The sequence below is a fragment of the Mustela nigripes genome, chromosome 4 (genome assembly GCF_022355385.1).
Source record: "Mustela nigripes isolate SB6536 chromosome 4, MUSNIG.SB6536, whole genome shotgun sequence".
Classification (NCBI taxonomy): Eukaryota; Metazoa; Chordata; class Mammalia; order Carnivora; family Mustelidae; genus Mustela; species Mustela nigripes.
The window spans coordinates 145,158,982-145,179,249 of NC_081560.1; the positions used below are offsets into that span (position 1 = coordinate 145,158,982).

A 20,268-nucleotide genomic window follows, 5' to 3' on the forward strand; every position below is an offset into this window, starting at 1 on the left:
GGATTTGTTAACGTAGGGATTTATCGGTCCCATACAGCCGAGCATCTTTTGGAGGTGTGCTAGAAAGTGCCTTTCCTGTCCTGGGGCTGCCACCAGTTAGCACCGGTGGAATCAATATTTTGGTAGCAACTTGAAATTGTTGGTGTTTGAGAACATCTACATGGGATGCAGGGAGATGATTAGGTGAGGCTTAGTGAAGGTGGCACGAGAAGAAGGGAGTCAGGAGTTGCTAGCCTCACCTCGCGAGGGTGCTGGTTGCCTGCGATATTAATGTGCGGGTATTGGACCAGGGAGAGCAAGCCTGGACTTCTTGGCTATGCTGGCCATCTCTGCTTCTGACTCCCTGCTTCTACGGGGAAGGGGGGCAGATGCACCGGAAGGCTTCTGTCCCCCAATTTTGTGCACAAATTTTTATGCAGAGGCCCAGCAGAGGGCGCTGTAGTAAGTTGCCTTGCCTCTGTGGTTCAGCACTCAGAGGAACCTTGGACTATTTTGTTACAACTTTTGTCTTTCTTACTGAGTTAGAGATTTTTCAGGTCTGTCTGCATGTCAGCGGTTCTCAACTTGCCAGGGATGATTGTGCTCCGTGGGGCAGTTCACAGTGTCTGGAGGCATATTTGGTTGTCTTTACATCTCCATCAAACTTTTGAATTGTTGCTAGAAAGATAGTTATACAAGTATAATTTCTTGCTTACCTGTTTTTATAGGTGATCTTTCCTTGTATGGACTTTTGTGTCCTGCTAATGCCTTAAAAAGAACCCTCAAAATTTTCAATTCCTTTGGTTTTAAGAGTCTCTTTCAGTTTAACTCAGTTATATTCTAGCAAACATCCAATTTTTCCAACATCACTCCCCTTCCCCAATGGCATTTGGGTGTAGGGGGAGCTCATAGCTTGGGAAGAAGCCAAAGATAGGTCCTGGTTGGTCCCTCATCTCTAGGCCTTCTTCTCTGTTTTTACGAATCCAATGGTCTGCTGCTTCTGGAATCATTTGTGAGTGTTGGACACTGAATATAGCTGGGGTCTGGGGGCTCCCCTTCTCCACACTGATTGTCCCTCAAACTTGACTTGGCCCTATCCTGGCTCTTGCTTGGCCTCCTGAATTTCAACAGCTTCCATCAATTAACTGTTAGAGAAGACCATCCACCTCAAGGCCTAGGTTCTGGAGTCACCTTGCCTCTTTTCTGGGCTATGCTTTTAATGATGTTTATTTTCTAAATAAACCCCAGGTCCGAAAGGTTCAGTTCAATGGCCATCTCTTCCCTCCCTGGTCCTCCTATTGTATTATAATAATGGAAGGAAGCCAGGCTTGTTCCTAATTTGTTTATTTTCTTACTCTCCTTTATGCTCCTCTGACATCCCCTTCCTCCTCAATAAGGAGCCGTCCTGATAATAATGAGTGTCTGTTCAAAGGGTTCTTGTATATATATTATGTATGTATCACCCAAGGGAAGTTATTCTGCTCCTTATTTTCTTTTTTTCTCATGGTAATGTTACATGTGATTTGACCTTGATGCTTTTCTGTGGCTATTTATTTTATGATTTTATTTATTTTGAGAGAAAGAGTGAGTGCACAAGAGAGCAAAATCTAGGGGCAGAAACAGAGGAAGAAGCAGACTCCCTGTTTAGCAGGGAGCCTGATGAGGGACTCCATTCCAGGACCCTCAAATCATGACCTGAGCCGAACGAAGACAGATGCTTAACCAACTGAGCTACCCGGGTGTCCCTTATGGCTATCTTTTTTAAAAAAATTATTTATTTGAGAAAGAGAGAGAGAATGAGTGGGGAGGGGCAAAGGTAGAGGGAGAAGCAGACTCCTCACTGAGCAGGGAGCCCATTGTGGGACTCCATCCCAGGACCCTGAGATCATGACCTGAGCCGGAGGCAGAGGATTGACCAACTGAGCCACCCAGGTGCCCACTTCTGCTGTTTTTGTGATGTGTCTACAAAGAGGGTATTAGGGTCCGTGATCAAAGGAACAAGACCGACACAAAGCAAAAGTCAAGCAAAGCTTTATTTTGCACCAAGCATTGAAAATCAAACCGACCAGTCAGGGCTGTCTCTTAACAAAGAGGCAATGCCGACCAGGACTCCAACCCCGATGACTTCCCTTACCAGAAGACTTCCCTTACCCGACGACTTCCCTTACCTGGTGATGCCGCTCCCCAGCGACGCTCCTGACAGCCACGATGCTCCCCACGATGCTGCTCGTTGCTCCCTGCTCCCACCAACTACCCCTACTACTCCCCTGCCTCACAGACTAACCTTTATAGAGGTGGTTGAGCCCGGCCCACACACAGGTGGCCAATGAGATTGCAACACACAGGGAAAACTGCACAGTCATGCTTGGTCAGCAATACAGGGGGCCAATTGAATTCCAACTCACCATAGCAAATATATGTGCGCCCCACTGATTGGATGTCTCCATCTGGCCTGGCCCGCCCCCATATCCGGGACCTGCAAGCAAGTTCCTCCAGGAGGGGAAGGGTCAACCCAAGCCCACAACAAAATGGCTCCCTCTGGCCAACCCGGCCCTTACAAGGGCAGCTTGCTTCCTGGGGTAACCAGGCTCTGTTCCCCTCTCCCACATGGGTCTGGACATTCTCCTCCTTCCCTTTCTTTTCTCTTAACTTGCTCCATTTTGATGCTACTCCCAGTGATCAAAGGTGGCCCCCAAGCTGTCTCCAGGGGCCTCTTGCCCTTCCCCAGGATTGGGGAAGGCACATCTTCCCCAAGTTTCAGCTGCTGTTCTTAAGTTGGCCTCCTTCTTTCCAGTGAATTCCTGTTGACTGCTCTCAGGTTCATCAGTCACCCTGGTGTCTTTCCTCTTCTTCCTGCAAAACACTGTATCACAAGGTCTTGGGTTGATTGTTCCCACTCCATTTGTATGTGGGGTTCATGGGACTACCTTGCCCCCTAGTTTTGTGGGAAATGTAGTCCACCGACTTTGGGTTTTGTTCTTGACTTGTTCTGCTTGTTTTTCTTTGGGGATTTGGAGAGATTGGAAAATGCTGCTGCTGCCACTTCTTCTACTCTGCACTTAGGTATATTGACATGAAAAGTAAGGTGCTTTAAATATCATTTGTATTTATCACTTTATCTCATGGAGCCTAGGTTACAAGAGCCATGCTGTTTCTACCTCTGGCCTGTTATTTCTAATTGCTGCACAGTGTTCCACCGGGTGCATCTACCAAATTTGGCTCATCCTCTCCTCAAGTCCTGGACACCCACCTTGCCCTCAACTGATCAGCACCACAATTAACCCAAGGGTCATTTACATTTCTTGCCAGGGACCCTTATGGACCTGTGTGAGGATTTCTTTATAATATATCTCAGGAATGGAATTGTTGGATTAGAGGGTAAATGTGCAGTTAATCCGATTAGGGGTGCCCGTGGCTCTCTGGAAGGCTGATCCAGTCCTGATTCCCAGCAGCCTTCCATGATGGTCACGCTCCTTCCATGTTCCAAATCCCACACCAGAACATGGTGGAAGTCCCGGCTCCCTTCCAGGACTCCCAGGAGCTCAGGGAGGCTGGCATCCATCATCTTCAGGTTGTTCCATCTCCACATACATCATTCTGCCTAATTGTGGCTGCCTTATGCGAGTGCATGGCACCTGCTAAATTCTCTACAAAACTAGGACATAGGACACTTCTAGTTCCTCTGTGGGGTGCAGGAACATGAGTGGGGGCCCTCCCTTTAGTCCCTCTTCCCCTCTGTCCCACTCTAACTGAGGAAAACTCTTTCCCGTTGGGCAGGGATTTCTCACAGGACCTCCCTATGTGCCTTCTAGAGTAGGTCTATAAAACTGTTCAGACCTCCAAGTACTCTTCGAAATATAGAGGGAGTTTGTAGAATGTAAAAATCCACTTTTTACCTCTTTGCCAGCCCTGGCTTGCAAGAGAGATTACATTTTAGCTCAGTCAGTCTCAAACCTGGCTGCATATTGGAATTACCTGAGAAGATTGTAAACATTAGTGATGCTTGTGGTACCCAAAATGAATTAAAGAAGACTCTGTCAGAGTGGGCCGGGCCTGAGAACCATGCTCTAGGGACTCCAAACAGCCAACACTGACATTTAAAGCTCATTAATGATCCTTTCTTTTTTTTTTTTTTTTTCCTGGTTGATAACCTCCCCAACCCTCAAAGGACATTGACTGACTTGGAATGAATGTCATGGCATGATGTGTGGGGAGGTGAAGAGCCATGATATTTAAATCCTTAAAATATTAAACATTGAATATATACAATGTGTGCACATACAGATGTGAAGGGCATGAAGGGAGCTTCAGAAGTGGAGGCGTGACCCATCCTGGAAGCACCCGTGTGCTCCTGACCTTGGGTCGCGCTGGTCCTTCCACCAGACAGGATCCCCCTTCTGGCCATATGCTCTATCCGATCTTCACTTCATTATTGTTTATATATAAATCTCCAAACACTGTTGCCTTTAGCTTTGTGAGCTTTCCACTTTCATACCAAGGGAATACAGTGTAGTTATTTTTTAGTTATTAGCTTGTTTCATGCTTCATTGAAAAAAAAAAAAACCTTTCCTCGTGACATTTTTTTTTTTTTTTACCTCTGCTGTTTGGAGCTTAGACCACTCTCAAGGCCTATCTCTCTGTGGTTAATGGAGAGGGTGTAACATGCATATTTCATATATTCTCAAGTTGATACATATCTTTATCCTCTTCTGAAACACACAGAATATATATTTTTTTAATTTTTCAAAAGTTTTATATATTTAAATAACCTCTACAGCCAACGGGGGGTGGGGCTCCTACTCACAACCCCGAGAGCAAGAAGTGTATGGTCTTACAATGGAGCCAGCCAGCCTCCCCCTCCACATGCAGTACTTTTAAAGTCCAATGATTCCACTCTCAATGGATCAGATGTTGTCTGTATGACAGTTCTTTCTTTTAAATCCTCAAATTATCCATTATTAGTATTGTTTTGTAAATCAGCATCTCTTTTTAGATTCACCTGCAGGATCTATGCTCACCATTCCTTCTAGCCCCTCAGACTCTCTGTCAAGGATCAAATTTCTTCCACCTGAAGTATGTCCTTTAGATTATCTTTGATGGTCCATTTTCTCAATTTTTTTTTCCTGAAGATGTCTTTATTTTATCCTTTTCCTTGAAAGATGGTTTCATGAAACACTGTTATTTTTTTTCTCAGCACCCGGAAAATATTATCCCATTGTCCTCTGGCTTCTATGAGAGCAATGAGAAGTTAACCATCAGTCTAATGGTTCATTCTTTGGAGATAATCTGCCTTTTCTCTCTGGCTGACAGAATGAGACACTAAGTGGCTTTGTGTGGGTTCACCGCGATGCGACTTTGATGAATCCCCACTCATTCAGTCTTTAACTATGGCCTCCTCTCCTTCTCGCCCGTATTCTCTGGGGTCTGGATTGTACACGTGCTACAGCTTTCAGCCCATCCCCCTTTCTTTTCCTGTCCTGCGACTTCAGTGAAGCTTCTCGTAGGTTCCATTTATATCAATGTGCCATGGGGGTGTCCTTCTCTTCACTCATCACGTCCCTCCCTCTCCCCTCCCACGCCATCAGCTGTGCTCACTGCTTGCTCTCAGAATCTACCCAGCCCCAGAAGCCCACTTCACCTCCCCCTTCACTGCCGCTCTCAGGCCTGTCCTGACTTCTCCAGGTCGCATTAATCTCCTCCTGCTCTGTCTTTCACAGCAGTACTTACTGTCCTGTGATGAGGTAACATGCTGTAGAGCAAAGAGCCCCGGACTTGGAGTCCGAGGACCTGAGTTCAAATTCTGGCTCTACCACTTACTAGCTCTGGGACCTGGGTAAGTCACTTTTCTCGCTGACCCTCGGTGTCCTCAGTTATGAACTCACGGTGATCGGGATGTTAAGAGGACGGAGGCGGATGAGTCCCCAGATGGTGCCCAGGACTGGCTGTGATGGGGGCTTCTTATCTAACCCCCAATGTGTCCTTTTGCCCCCCTGCCTCAGCATAGAAGCCGTCTCTGTCAGACTCACAGTCCGGGAGCTGGAGTCCAGCCCTATGACTGTGGAACTGTGGCTATGAAGCCATGCCCGCATGAAGGGACTGAGGTCCCTGGCTTGTGTGCCTCCAGTTCGTACCCCCAGGGGCCATCTATCCATCCTTGAACACACTCACATTCTCTGTTTGGAATCATGAGTCATTTCTCATTGCCCTCGAAATTAAGTCCAGAATCCTTCTAATGGTATGGAGAGCTCTTGGGGGCTTGGCCCCTGCCAACCTCTACGTATCTCACCATTGGTGCCACGTGGCTCCTACTTTGGCCCTCCCTCCAGACACAGGGAACCAGTCGCTAATCCCCTCTGCCAACGAATCCTTGCCTTGCACCTCTGTTTTCACCTTTCTGGTCTCAGTACAGCTGTCCCTCCCACGCTTGGCACCAGAGCTGTGTAGGGTGGTCCCCCAGGGACTCCCTCAGCTCCTAGGGCCTTGAGCACCACTGGTTACAGTGAGCCTTTTCTTAAAAAAAAAAAAAAAAAAATCAGTTGATCTTTATTTCTGTCCAGAGTCAAGGCTTCTGGAAGGCAGGAACTGTTTTTCATGCAGTGCTGATTCCCAGGCACCCAGCATGGGGCTTGGCTCCTACACAGCTGTTGAAGGGAGGAAGTAGAGAAATTATAGGAAAAACCACATTTCCCATTGTTGACAGGTAGGAACTGGCTCAGAAGGGACCAATAGTTGCATTCTCTAGTCATCATTCCAGAACAGCTACCATGGAACATTGTGTACGAAGGCTGCCAGGCCTGGTCATTGGCAGAGGCAGAAAGTTCCCATGATCCCTGGGGAGCAGTGTGCTTGCTCCCCAGTCAGAAGAGGTTGGGGGAAGCCCTCCCTCCTTTCCTTAGCCAAGAGGCCATAGAGTGTTTAGAAGGGACGGAGGTGAGATGGGGTGGGGTGTGATTATTGCTTAGTTCCCAGGGCACTTGGCTTAGAGGCGATCCAGGGAGAGAGAGAGATGAGGAGGGCAGAGAGTGGATGGGCAGGAAAGTGTAACAGCTTCTCCTTGTAAGTGACCTACAGGCCTCCCCACCATTGACTGATTCTCCTGGGGCTCACGTTTTCTGTGGAAGGGTCTATGCCATCCTGAACTATGAGGATTCACTTCTTTTGGTCTTGGGCCGAATTACAAAGTGTGGGGGGCAGAGTTCACAGATGTTTACTATCCCAGACACCTGGAGAGTCTGCTAGGGATGGTGTAGCTGGGGCCCAGGGACTCAAGCAGTCCCCATCAGAAGTCACCCTCTACAGCCTCTGGAGGGACTGGGTTCATGGGTGTGGGCAGCACAGCCTGGCAGTGCCCTGACCATGGCTGCTTCCAGGACGAAGTGACATCCCAGTGTGGCACAGGAGTGGTACTCTTGGGGTAGCCGAGGCAAACTAGTTATGCTCTCCGGCACTGTGGGGAGCTTGCTCACACATTAATTTAACATCGGCTCAAACAACCTTACACCGTAGAAGGATTAATGGTACCAGTTAGCAGATGAGGACACTGCCCTGGGTTTCAGAGAGGCTTGAATAACCTGCCCAAGGCCACCTGTTGAACAGGTCCCTGAGCTGTGATTTTATTTTTATTTTTAAAAAGATTTTGTTTATTACAGAGAGAGTATGCAAGAAAGAGCATGAGCAGGGGGGAGCTGCAGAGGCAGAGGGAGAAGCAGGCTCCCCACTGAGCAGGAAGCTTGAAACAGGACTCGATCCTAGGACCCTGAGATCATGACCTGAGCTGAAGGCAGGCACTTAATTAACTGAGCCACCCAGGCGCCCCGAGTAAGCTGTGATTTTAGTCCATGCTCTTGATTACTGCTCCAAACAAGCCTCTCCTTCCCCAGCATTCCAGGTGCTTGGGGCACAAAAGTCAGCATTCAGTGTCAGTCTGGGTCTTCTAGGAAGCAGAAGTGCAAGCCATTTCCTGAAAAAAGTACCATGAAGGATACAAAGGAGTGCTCTGAGTCAAGGGCACTGGGTTCTGTACCCCCTCGTGCCCCCCGGGGCAGAGTAGGCTTCGGTGGTGGATCCTGAGCAGCCGCTGGGGGCTCTTGGCTCTGGACACTTCTGGCAGCAGAATCGCTCTTGAGGGAAGACTGAGCAGTGGCTCCCACAGTTGCCACAGGCTTTATCCTTGAGTCCTTCACAGCCTGTTTACTAATACACTGGAGCCTCTAGGCAGGTGTGATGAAAGCTCAAAGGTGGCTCTCCTGGTGCGGTGCGGCCTCCGGGGATAGGGATGGCTTCACGGCAGGGTGGGGCAGGTTGCGCACTGAATAAAGGGTCCCTGCCCAGGGGGTTGGTTGCAGGGAGGAGGAGTCAAAATGCGGAAATGTGAGCTTGGCCATTTTGGCCTAGAGAGGCATTCTTTTCAAATCCTACCACTCAGAGGGACCTCCACTTCTCACTTGCACAAAGGTAGAGAGTAGGTGACGGGCAGCCTGGGCTTCCCAGGAGAGAAGAAGAGGAGTCAGGGTCCGCTGGGACAAAGGGGGCTGGGGACCCGCAGGAAGCTTCTGCACTTGGGGGTCTTGTGGTAAGCAGTGAGCAACGGTGCATGGGGTGAGTGAGGCAAGGAGCCTGGAGAGGTGGGGGGGTGGGGTGGGGGGGTGGGGTGGGTCCCAGCCCAGTGTCTCTCATTCCCAAGTCTGGACTCTGCCAGAGACCAGGGAGGCCATTCACAGGTTTTAGATCACAGACACGTGATATTGTCCTTTTGGTGTTACTGTTAGCTTTCAGATATTAACATGTCAGGTACTATTCAGCGGTGACTATTCAGTCTCCTGCCCAGTGGAACAATTCTCTCCTCCCCAGTTTTCAGTCTGGCCTGGGCTTCAGCTGGAGGTAGGTGGAGTGGAGAAGGGGGTGACATTCTCTGGTCCTTCTTCCTCCCGGCCCATGGCTCTATTCTGTCTCCTCTTGCTTTTCTCCCGACAGCGGTCTCCTTTGCGGTCTAGGTTTCCTGGCACTGGGGCAGGGAGTTGGGTGAGGGATGGTGCTGAGTCTTCCGACAGATTCCAGGTGACCATCTTGGTCCTCTTTTGGCTGTCACTGCTTCCCTGGCAGAAGGCACGGACATCCTCCCCCGAGCAACCCCAGCACGCAGCCTCCTGCCTATGGGGAAATTGCACGTGATTCTTCAGGTGTCCTGCGGTAGAAGAGCTCCCCACTTCCTTCCCACTCCCTTCTCCCTAGTTTCCTACTAATAGCGCCTGGCTGGGGAAAGGGTGGCTCGCTCGATTGCCTCTTGATAAGTTCTAGGTAAGGAGGATGGAGGTGAGCCCCAAATGTGTTGGTTGTCTTTAAAAGGGGGATATGTGACAGCGTGGTGGCCTCTATGTCCTCTGCTTTGGGCACAGGGAAAGTTCTGCCACACCTCCCATAAATAGGAGAGCAATGGAAGGGGTGTGGGGGGAGCAGGGAGTACCCACAGGAAAGCTTGAGAGTGGCACAAGGGTGTGGGGGAGAGAAGTCACAAGTGTGTAGTCCCTCTCACGGTTACAGGGACCAATAACTCAGCTACCTTCTAGCCCTTTGCTACGTGACTGTCAGTAAATGACCCCATTGCATGTATGCAGAGAGTAACCAAGCGGGTGTATAAAAAGGACCGTGCGTTTCTCCTCTCCCTCAAATATGATTAACAGTAGCCAACACTTCCACAGTGTGTCTCAGTTAATGTGTTCGAATTCTTTATCCGACTTGAAAGTCATAAGGTGTCCTTGATGTAGATGAGTAAGATGATGAATCACTTAAACGTCAGAGGGCATTGGAGAAGTCAAGGTGTTGGCTGAGCCTCAGGTCGCCCAGATGAACGCAGGTTGAGCAGGTCACCTAGGCTTTCTGGCGTCTGCCCTCTTCCCGCTGCCCTGCCGTGCGAGGCTCAGGCTCTTCCCTCCACATATGGCTTCCTATGCTCTACCCAGATAACAGCATCTCCCGAAAATCCTTTTTGGGGATTGCCACTGACAAATAATCAACTCCAGGTCTGGACCCACATCATCATCATGAAAGAATGAAGAACCCGAGAAAATTTTGAGCTGTTTTCCTAATGCCCACAGGTGGGCGGAGGAGGTCTTTTTACTTAAGAGGACCTACTGTTTCCAGGTGCTCACTTATGGGTCCTGGCAAGATAACCCGGGTCATAACTGTAAGTCACTCTGCTGTTGTCATTAAAGCAGGGCTCAATGCTCTCCACAGGGCAGTGCTTGCTGACTTGTATTTGTAATCGATAGATGCTCTAATTCCTGCTCATTACTAATTCTTTGCTTACCCAATTAATCCAAATCAGTGAGGCTTAATTTGGAGGAAAGCGTGCTAAACTCAGGTCCTAAAAGAAACTCTGCCCGCAGGCTCACGGCTGGTTGCTCTAGGCCAAGATGAGTCCTGGGTGGAATGAGACGAGTGCTGGACAGCTCCCGAAGCCCTCTCTTTCCTGATATCATGGAAACAGGATGAGGGGTAGGGATGAGTCTGGGAGAGTGGCAGAGGAAAAGTTTGCCAAACCTACTGACTTTTTCTTTTTTCTTTTTTAAATCAGGAATTATTAGTCGAGAAGATGCAGAAGATCTCCTCGAGAACATGACAGAGGGAGCATTTTTGGTCCGGGTCAGTGAGAAAATCTGGGGTTACACCCTCTCCTATCGCCTGCAGAAAGGGTTCAAGCACTTTCTTGTGGATGCCTCTGCGGACTTTTACAGCTTCCTGGGAGTGGACCCCAATCGCCATGCAACGCTCACGGATCTCATTGATTTCCACAAGGTATCCTTCAGAGGGGTGCTGGTCAGGAGCTAGAACTGGTAGAAATGTGAGGTGAAGGAGCGCCAGGCTGCAGGTGTTCCAAGAGATGGGGTGGAGAGGGAGCAGGCAGCCCAGCAGGTCCACAGGATCACAGGGATGTGTGGAAGGGTGGAAGAGGGCAGAGATTGTCCAGATAGGCTCTGGGGCCTGCTGTTCTTTTCTCTGGCTTGCCCTCTGACTAAGGCAAGCACCTCCAGCCCTGGTCCCTAAGCTTCTCCTCACCTCAAGTCTCTGAGTGCTCCCTACTGCTAACATTTAGGGACTAGCTGACCCATCTTCTGCCCAAGCCCACAGCCCACCTGCAACTCATCCCCAGGATGTCCTGCTTGAGGACATTCTAGTCAGGCCTCTGGCAGCTTTGTAGAATTAGCTGAAACTTAGCCGTCCACCCTGTGGCTTGAGAAGCTTTTCTAATAGAGTTACCACATCTCTTGTTCCAACTACAAGGATATGTACATGTGTGGTATGTGTGTGACTTTGGGCAGGTTCCTTAGTCTCACTGAACTTTACCATCCTAACCCGGCAAATGGATGTAAATAATAGTCAAAGCACATGACCGATAAATGAGGCAATGTCGGTAACAGCACTCCTTAACTGTGAAGTGGTGTGGAAGTTCTTGTTTTCCAGAACTCTCTTTGTCATTTGTCCCCCTACTGTAGACATCTCATGAGGAAAGATGGTGCCTTCCAAACTATGTACGTAGACAGAAGCAACTTTTGTTGCTGTTTTGTGTTTCTTTAGTTTTGTTACTTCTTTTGTGACTGTCAGCATGGTAGTAACTGGGAGAAAGCCAAAGGTGGAACTCAGTGAGTCACAAGGGTGAGAGAGAGAGATGCCTAGAAACAGAGCCTTGGTCGCTCTCCATCTTCCTGAGATTTGCATCTGTAGCAAGGGTCACAGAATTCCTGAACCGTCTCACTGGGTTTCTGCTGTGATAGGGACTCTTGGATTGGTTTTGCTTTTTCTTCATGGATGTCCCCAGGGATCTATGGACAGCTCTTGACTTGACCTTCTAAGTAAAGCACAGAGAAAATGACCCATTTACAAATGTCTAGATGTTGGGTGGACAGGACTCCTGGAAAACTGACTAATCAGGGTTAGGGCAGATTTCTACCCATGTTGGGAAGAGCTTTTCTAACAACTCTAGGGAGTTATTATCCATACACACCCTCCCTGTCTCTACAGGTGTGTGTGGATATTGACACCTTCTCTGTGTCAGGCATCATGTCCGGTGCTGTCCATCCATGTTCTTGCTTCCTCTTCATGACAAACTTATGAAGGAGGCAGACTAGTCCCATTTCATAGATCAGGAAACCAAAGCCGAGGAGCTTGAGTAGCTTCCCTAAGTGTTCATGGCTGACACCACATGGCCCAAGAGTTAATCCTCAGGCCATCTGCCTCTAAAGATTGTGCCTTTTCCTCTGTAGCACGATGTTTGGTTTCCCTGCCCACTATAAGCTGCTGCGAGCAGTGATGAGCTTCTTGTCCTTGGAAGTATTCAGGCACAGGGAAAAGTCCATCTCTCAGAGATGCTATGCTATGGTTCCTGCATCAGAAGGTTAGAACAGAAGACTTTGAAGGTCTTTATCCTCTTTCAAATATAGGGTTGGAGACTTCTGATGTAGTTTCTTACACTATAGAGGGGGTTCATCTATGCCCATGTGGAGATCTGTTGGTCAGTGTGTATATGTTAAAGATTTAATTACACAATTAATTTATGATTACATTCTAAGAATAATCAAGGACAGTACAAGGTGACTGCCTTGTCCATTTCAAATCTCCATTTCCATTCTCCACCTTGAAGTATTAGTTTGCCATGTCACTATTCAAGTATTTCCTGGGCATTAACACAAATTTACATAAGGAAAACAGTTTTGTTATTTTCCACATAAACTGGCAATTCTTTTTTTTCTAATTAAACTATAAATTTAATGCAATTCTCCACCCAAAAAATACACCAAATAGGATGGAGATTTTTAAAAAAATGACAGGATTTTCCAGACAAAACAGAAATGTACTTGTTTAGACAGGAGAATTCTAAAAAATAAGGATAGTGGGGTGAGATTAAACTGGATAATTCGTTACCAATTGCTCAGCAATTTGATTTTTTAGCAGGATCAATATATCCTATGTGTGTTTTTTCAAAGCATGGTCACTGGAAGTAGGCTGCTAAATTTTACATCCCAACTTCATTGCTATGTGTGACTTTGGGCAACTACTAAAGTTTTTGTGCTTTAGTTTTCTCCCCGGTAAGATGGGTTTCCAAACAGCACGCACCTCCTTAGGGTCCCTGGGAGGTTTCATTGAGATATCACTGTGTAAAGTGCTACGGCACTACAGCTGACATTTGTGAGTCATTAGGACGTTGGCTGTTATGGAATTGCGTGTGCTGAGTACACGTACCAACCACATCCACACACGTGCCCTGTGGTTTTCCATGATGGCCACTTACATAGCTTCCAGGTTTCCATCATCACAAACAGGGCTGCAGAGCTTTGCTTGTCCCTGTCCCTTTGGGCACAGGCGCAAGTATTTCTCTAGGATGGATCTGTCATATTGGAATTGCTGGATGGAGGATGATGCACGTTTTCATTTGAAAAGATCTGCCAGATTGCCCTCCAAAAATGGAGTGCCAACTCATGCTTCTGCCAAAACTAGATGAGGCTGTTTCCCCACACGGCTGCCAGCCCTGGGGATTATCAGTCATTTTAATTTTTTCCCATCAGATCGGCAGATGCTCTATCTCACCGTTGTTTAGCTTGCATTTCTCCAATTACTCCTGACACAGAGGATCTTTTCATATGTTTAATGGCCCTTTGAATTTCTTCTGTGGATCGTCCGTTCCTGTCCATTGTCCATTTTCTGCTTAGATGTCTCCTTTCTTACCGACGTGTCAATTCTTCCGGCAACTAAATTGAGCTTCAGTTATGTCTTTTCTGCTTCTCAGGTTTTCTACTGAGATTTTTATTTTTATTTAAGTGGGTACTCTTTTCATTTATAGGTTCTTTAAAAAAATAATAGCCCATTCTTTTTTTTTTTTTTAAGATTTATTCATTTATTTTGAGGGACACAGAGGGAGAGAGTGAGCACATGTTGGGGCAGAGGGGAAGGGGGCATGGAGTGTGAAGTCTGACACGGGGCTCGATCTCATGACCCTGAGATAATGACCTGAGCCGAAACCAAGAGTCTCACGCTTAATGGGCTGTCCCGCCCTGGTGCCCCATAAATAATGGCCCATTCTTATTTCACAGATGATTTATCTTCTTATTCCACTGAGGAGATGAATACCCATCCCTCAAAGGCTCTTACCGTTTGTTTTTATAAACTTGATGTTTTCTTGGGAGGTCAGTTCTGTTGTTGAGTTTGGCATCTTTCTTGTATGGGTATAATGTTCCATAAGTATGTACACATTTTGAGTTATGAGTTGGTGTCTGAACTTTGAATTTCCTGCTTATCCATCAATGGATATAGTCCCTGTTTCCCGAATCCATTCTCTCTATGCTGTAAGGGCTGCTGCTGACAGCGAGTAACTTATCTTTCCGACATGGAAAGTCTGAGCTTTTGTGGACTCTTTGGCCTTCCAATGGAGGGCGGTGCCTCTCCTCACTTCCGGTCTGCCCCTCCTCACTTCCGGTCTGTGGAGGCAAAGACATCTGCAGCCTGGGGCTCCTCAGCCTGTCCCTCTGATAACTTGCTTCAACCCCTGCCTCACCTTCCCTCCTCTGATAATCTCATCCTGTAGGTCTTCTGGGTTTCAAGTACTCTTCAACACCTATCTTTGTTGATGTCCTTCCTTCTTATTTTCCCATATTGGATTTATTTCCATTTTCCCAATATGGCTCTATTTCTTTTTTAAAAAGCAGATTTTTTTTTCTGTCATTTTTATAAATTTGAGTGAGGAGGAGGCAGATACATATTCATAGACTTTCTATCTTGAACTGGCCTCTCTCTGGTGGATGTTTATTTCCCTTGCTTGATTACAAGTAATTCTTCCCTTTTGTTTTTCCTTTTAGGAGGAAATTATCACTGTTTCAGGGGGAGAGCTGCTGCAGGAACCCTGTGGACAGAGGGACAGCCCACCAGACTACCATCTGTTGTTTGAGTGATTTTTTCCCCCCCTTACCAATTGGATTTCTTTGGGTATCCATTTTTTGAACTCAACTTAAGAACTTCCTGGCTCAAATCCTTATGGCCTTCCGGAAGATCCACAACCACCAGCCAGAGGATTAAGTAGATTAGTATGTCTCAAAGATATGAAATATACGTGCTATTGGTCCCCATCCCTGTGCCGAGGACAGAAATTGCTCTTAGCTGATGCAGCTCTTTCAAGAAGAGTTTAGTTATGACTTCAGAGAATGAAGCCTATTTGCCATGGCCACCCTAAGCTGAGCCCCCAGAGCACATGGGTCATGTTTTAATAATCCAAAATAATTCCAGTGCCGAACTCTGAATGTAACCTGTGGTAGACATTCAATAAATGTTTGTGGAATGAATACAGCTCTTCTGAAAGTCTTCCAACACTAACCAGTTTTTTCTAGTAAGTTATTTCCTACCTGTTCTGTCTATAAAGTCATGGAGAGTATAGACGAAATATTGCAAAGGATTTATATGGAAAATATAGATGCTGCGTCTTTTATGATGTACATTATTGTCCTCATTGATTTTTATCATTGCAATAATTACCTAAGGCTTCTGAGACGCAGCTTCCAGAATAGGTAGCTGATACTGCCCTGCCTTCTTTATTTGCCTCTTCTTCGGCCACCTATCCTTCGTCTTGGAAGCATATTTTGACCCAGATTTTGTGATATTGAGGCAGTGGTTTTGTGTATTCCCATAGATGTGCCCCAAACCTAGGATGAATTATAAATTCAAGAAAGCCTTTCTCTCTAGGATTTGGCCCTCTTGATACAGGTTACCCGTATGATTACTTCTGCCTTCATGGTCCTTTTGAGTCTGATCCTGCGTTCACTTAATCTGAGTATGGTTTTCATTTCAATGAGATTCTCCCAGTGACTCTTCTGTAACTTTCAGGGAAGTGTCTTCATGCATATTCAGGTTTTCATGTTTATAGACACAGAGACAGCATGTTATGGGTGGAATATTATAGTGGAATCAAGCAGATTTGTGTTCAACTCCCCACCCTGGACTTACTAGTATTTTAATATTGGCAGCACCATATTTGGTGGGAGTGAAAGGGTGGATGAGCTCTGTGCTCTGTCAGTGGACAGGTGTACCTTACACGATAGTTGTGTACCACATCTCGTGTGCTCTCCTTCACCTGCTGCCTTCCCTACTCTTCACGTTCTTGGCCACCTGCTTCACCCTGGTCACTACCACTGCAAGTCGTTCTGCATAGATGTTGTTCTCCCTTATGGGGTACATCAGCTTCATGTGAGCTGAGCCAAAGCCACCTTGCCCATGGGGTGCTTTGGGCCCCTCATCTCCTATTGCTGCAGATGCTGAAGACATTGTGCAACCTTCAAGAGCAGGGCCATGAGCTCTGCATATGGTGAACCTTGGATCAATGGGGGACAGCAGATGGTAAGCTTCTTCTTTCCCTTTCTTCCGGCTGGGGGGCTGTTTGGACAGGCAGTTCTTCCGACGACCTCTGGGAAGATCGACCTGCAAGACAGAGCAACTCATGATGATGAAATCGAAGAGTGACCAGATGAGGTCCACCCCCTTCCCATCTGCCCCTCCTCCTCCTCTGCTCCCCTCTCCTGCTCCTCTGGGCTGGCCACCCCTGAATTGAATATAGGCATTTGCTGTAGGCTCTGCCTTTGAGGGAAGCCAAGGTAAGGACCCATCATCCAAATGTGTCCAATAATGTCAGTCTCCCAGCTTGACTTCTCTCTTGCTCTCTCCCAGGGCCCCCGAATGAATAAATCAAAGTGAAGGGGGGAGTCTCCTTCTTGAATGCCAAAGTACTTTAAAACCATAACCGATTATGGTTAGATTTTCTTCTAATAGATACTTCTATTCTAGTATCTCCCAAGGAAACGAGTTTTAGTTTTAGTCTTGCTGCTTACAAGCTATGTGACTGTGCAAGACATTCAGCTTCATGAAGGCTCGGTCTCCTGGAGAATAGGATTTTCTGTGTGGCTGCCACTAGTTGTTTTTTTTTTTTTTGTATGGGTCAGTGAAATGAGCAGTAATGAAAGCTCTGTCTAAATGGGAGGGATGGCTGATAAGAACCACAGAAACAGCAACAATTATTATTTTGGGCTTAGCAGTGACATGGCAGGGGAATATGGTGTGATGATTTTCAAGGTGTTGGAAGAAACTTCTTATTCCAAGCACTAGCAGCCGCTCACAGAGCCGAGCAACCCCGGCCGAGAAACTGAACCCCTGAGCTGTTGTTCCTGTCACCCCTAATTAATATGTGAGAGACAACAGCTGAGTTTTCTATGCCTAACACATTTATTTCATTTTATTTGGGGCCTGCACTTTTCTGTGTGTCTCATATATTTTAGGTTTTACCTGGCCTTAAAATAAATTCCTTGTAAGTTGTCCTGCAAATGAAATTACTGTCTGGAAAACTGCAATTTCATCTTGAGAGTTTTATTATGCTAATAAATGTCAGGATTCTCAAATAAAGGGATTGCCTTTTTTTTTGTTCCCTGAGCCCTACAAATATAATGAAAAATAGTCAGTCAGCTACAAGACTCAGCAGAGAGAAAATTTACAGTCTAGAACTAGAAAGAGAAGTTGTAAAAAATACTATGCAAGTTAATGGAAGATAAATGTCACTGAATGGAAGGGTAACTTGGGGTCCCGGGCAGGGAGTGGCAGAGCTGGAGAGCCGGACACCTGCGGTGCGAGAGTCTCAGGGGCATGGGTCGCAAAGCGGCTCCTCAGGGTTAGAATGGAGCCCTGGACAGGAAGACCCCGGTTCCTGGGGAGTGCAGGCCCCTTCCGTACCCTTGAACCCTTCATTAACCTCAGGACTCAATTTGAAGCCAGAAGGAACTTTGTTCTGTGACCCTAGGCAAGTGTTTTCAGTTCTCTGGGCCACACTTTCTTCTGTGAAATGCGGTAAACCATGCCTGTCTCAGAAGGTGGCTGAAAAAATGGAACCATGTGGGGGTGCACTAGAAAATCCACATAAAGCTTTCGACTCCCCCCAAAACTTAACTGCTGATAGCCTACTGTTGACAGAAGCCTTACTCATAACATGAACAGTCAATTAATACCTACTTTGTATGTCATATATACTACACACTGTATTCTTACAATAAGGTAATTTAGAGAAGAGAAAATGTTATTAAGAAAATCATACTGAAGAGAAAATGCATCTACAGTACTGTACCGTATTTATTGGGAAAAAGTCCACATCTAAGTGGACCTGCACAGTTCAAACCCACGTTTTTCAAGGGTCAACTGTCACATAATGTGAGATTTTGTAATAGTAGTGACGAATACTATTTAAGCTGTGTGTATGTGGGTGTGTATGTGGGTGTGGATAGTCATTATTATAGTCATGCCAAGCGAGACAGACTATCCTCTCCATCTTGTGCATGGGGAAACTGAGGCATAGGGAAGTTTAGAACTTAAAATGCAGATTCTCCTTTGGTGGCTCTGGGGTGGAGCTGACGGTTCTGTATTTCTTTTCTTTTATTTCTTTTTTACTTTAGATTTTGTTTGTTTATTTGACAGAGAAAGAGAGCACAAACAGGGGAGCAGCAGAGGAAGAGGGAAGAGCAGGCTTCCTACTGAGGTGGGATCCCAAGGTGGGGTTCAATCTCAGGACCCTGGGATCATGACTTGAACCCAAGGTAGAGGCTTAACCATCTGAGCCACCCAGGCGCCCCAGAGGTGCTGGGTTTCTAACAAGCTCCCAGGTGCTGCTGATGCTGCTGGCCTGTCTGCCACACTCTGAAAAGCAAGCTTCGAAAGCTGGGCGAGGCAAACTCCAGCCACCGGCCAAATTCGGCTGGCTGCCCTGTCTTCTACAGTCTGAGGGCCAAGAGTGGTTTTTCCATTTTCAGCTGGCTGGAAAAAATTAAAAAGAATAATATTTTATGACCTGTGAAAATTATATTACATTCAAATTTCAGCACTCATAAAGAAAGTTTTATTGGAATATAGCCACACTCATTTGTTGACACCAAGTTGTTGGCTGTGTAGGGCCTGCAAAAGCCTAAAATATTTACTATCTGGCCCTTTACAGAAAAAGCTTGCTGACCCTGGTTTTAAATTATGTGCGTATGTTAGGAATTATTTTGCCGTCTTGCTCTGCTTGATCTAAATCTACTTTTATGAGAGATTCTAACACCATATTTAAACTTCAGAGAAGCCGAAGTGAATGTGTTACAGTTCCGGTAGTGTTCCCATTTTAAATATGATACATCTCATCCCCTCTCAAGTAACCAAATAGGAGGCTCCTTTTTTTTTTTTTGTTTTGGTCAGAGGATTTTAACCCAATGCAAGCTGGTCCTATTACAGTTATACAGATACTTTATATGGGCATAGAGTCATTTGCTTTCTAGAATTTACCATGCATCCTGCACTTAACTGTGTATGTATCTGTTTTGCCATTTCAATCTACAAGGTCCCAGAGGTCTGACGATGCCCTGTTTACTGGTGTGTTTTATTACGCATGGAGCAGTGGATGTTTCGAGTTGTGTTTGTTAGGGATTAGAGACAAATGGACTTTGCAGGTTTCAAAGACGTGATTTACCCTTTACAGGAGCCCTGTAGCTGAAAAGCCCAGGCTGAGCATTATGGCTGCTTTGGGTTGAAATCTCGAATCCACCCCTTTCCGTCCTCAAGCAGAACAGAAAAACAAACAAGCCAAGGAGACTGAAGATGCCCGAGGTAACTCGGCTCCCAGCAAGCGTGAGATGGGCACGCTGAGAATTGAAACAGAAATCACGTCTTGGCAAAGCTGTTCTATGACTTGCAAAACAGACAGCGAAGCCATAGCAGGCAACAGACACTGAGCTTGAACTCTCCTGGCCAGTTTGCACAGACCCATGGGTTCTTGGAGGACATCGGATGAGCTATTGTGGCAGTAACTCTGAAGGACTGGTTTTTATTGTGGGAAAATCTATGTAATATAAAACGGACCATTTTAATGCAATTATCGCCACCACTCGTCCATGGAACACTTGTAGAACTGACCCTCCATACCCGTTAAACAATAGCTTCCTATTCTCCCATCCCTCTGGTTCCCAGAAATCTGCATTCAGCTTTCTGTCTGTATTAATTTGATAACTCCATGTTGCTTATTTCAGTGAAATAATTTCCCTATTCAGCTTTTTGTCACTTAGCGTGTTTCTTCAAGGTTCACCCAAGTTGTAGCATGTGTAAGAATTGTCTTTATTTTTAAGGCCGAATAAATAGCCCCTTGTGGGAATACACCACATTTTCTTTATCCATGGGTCCATCAGTGGGCACTGGCATTGCTTCTGCCTTTTGGCTCTTGGGTATAATCCTGCTATGAACATGAGTCTG

General features: G+C 46.5%; 1 protein-coding gene across 2 annotated transcripts in view; it reads left to right on the forward strand.

Moving 5' to 3' along the window:
* SH2D4B (SH2 domain containing 4B) overlaps positions 1-14,918 on the forward strand; it is an 82,130-nt gene extending 67,212 nt beyond the window's left edge. Inside the window, exons 8-9 of one of the 2 annotated variants that reach the window (XM_059395852.1) lie at positions 10,553-10,773; positions 14,826-14,918. In XM_059395852.1, the coding sequence (XP_059251835.1) occupies positions 10,553-10,773; positions 14,826-14,918 (314 nt within the window). The remainder of the gene's footprint in view (positions 1-10,552; positions 10,774-14,825) is intronic. The other variant, XM_059395853.1, reaches the window with a different exon arrangement.
* The last annotated feature ends 5,350 nt before the right edge of the window (positions 14,919-20,268 follow it).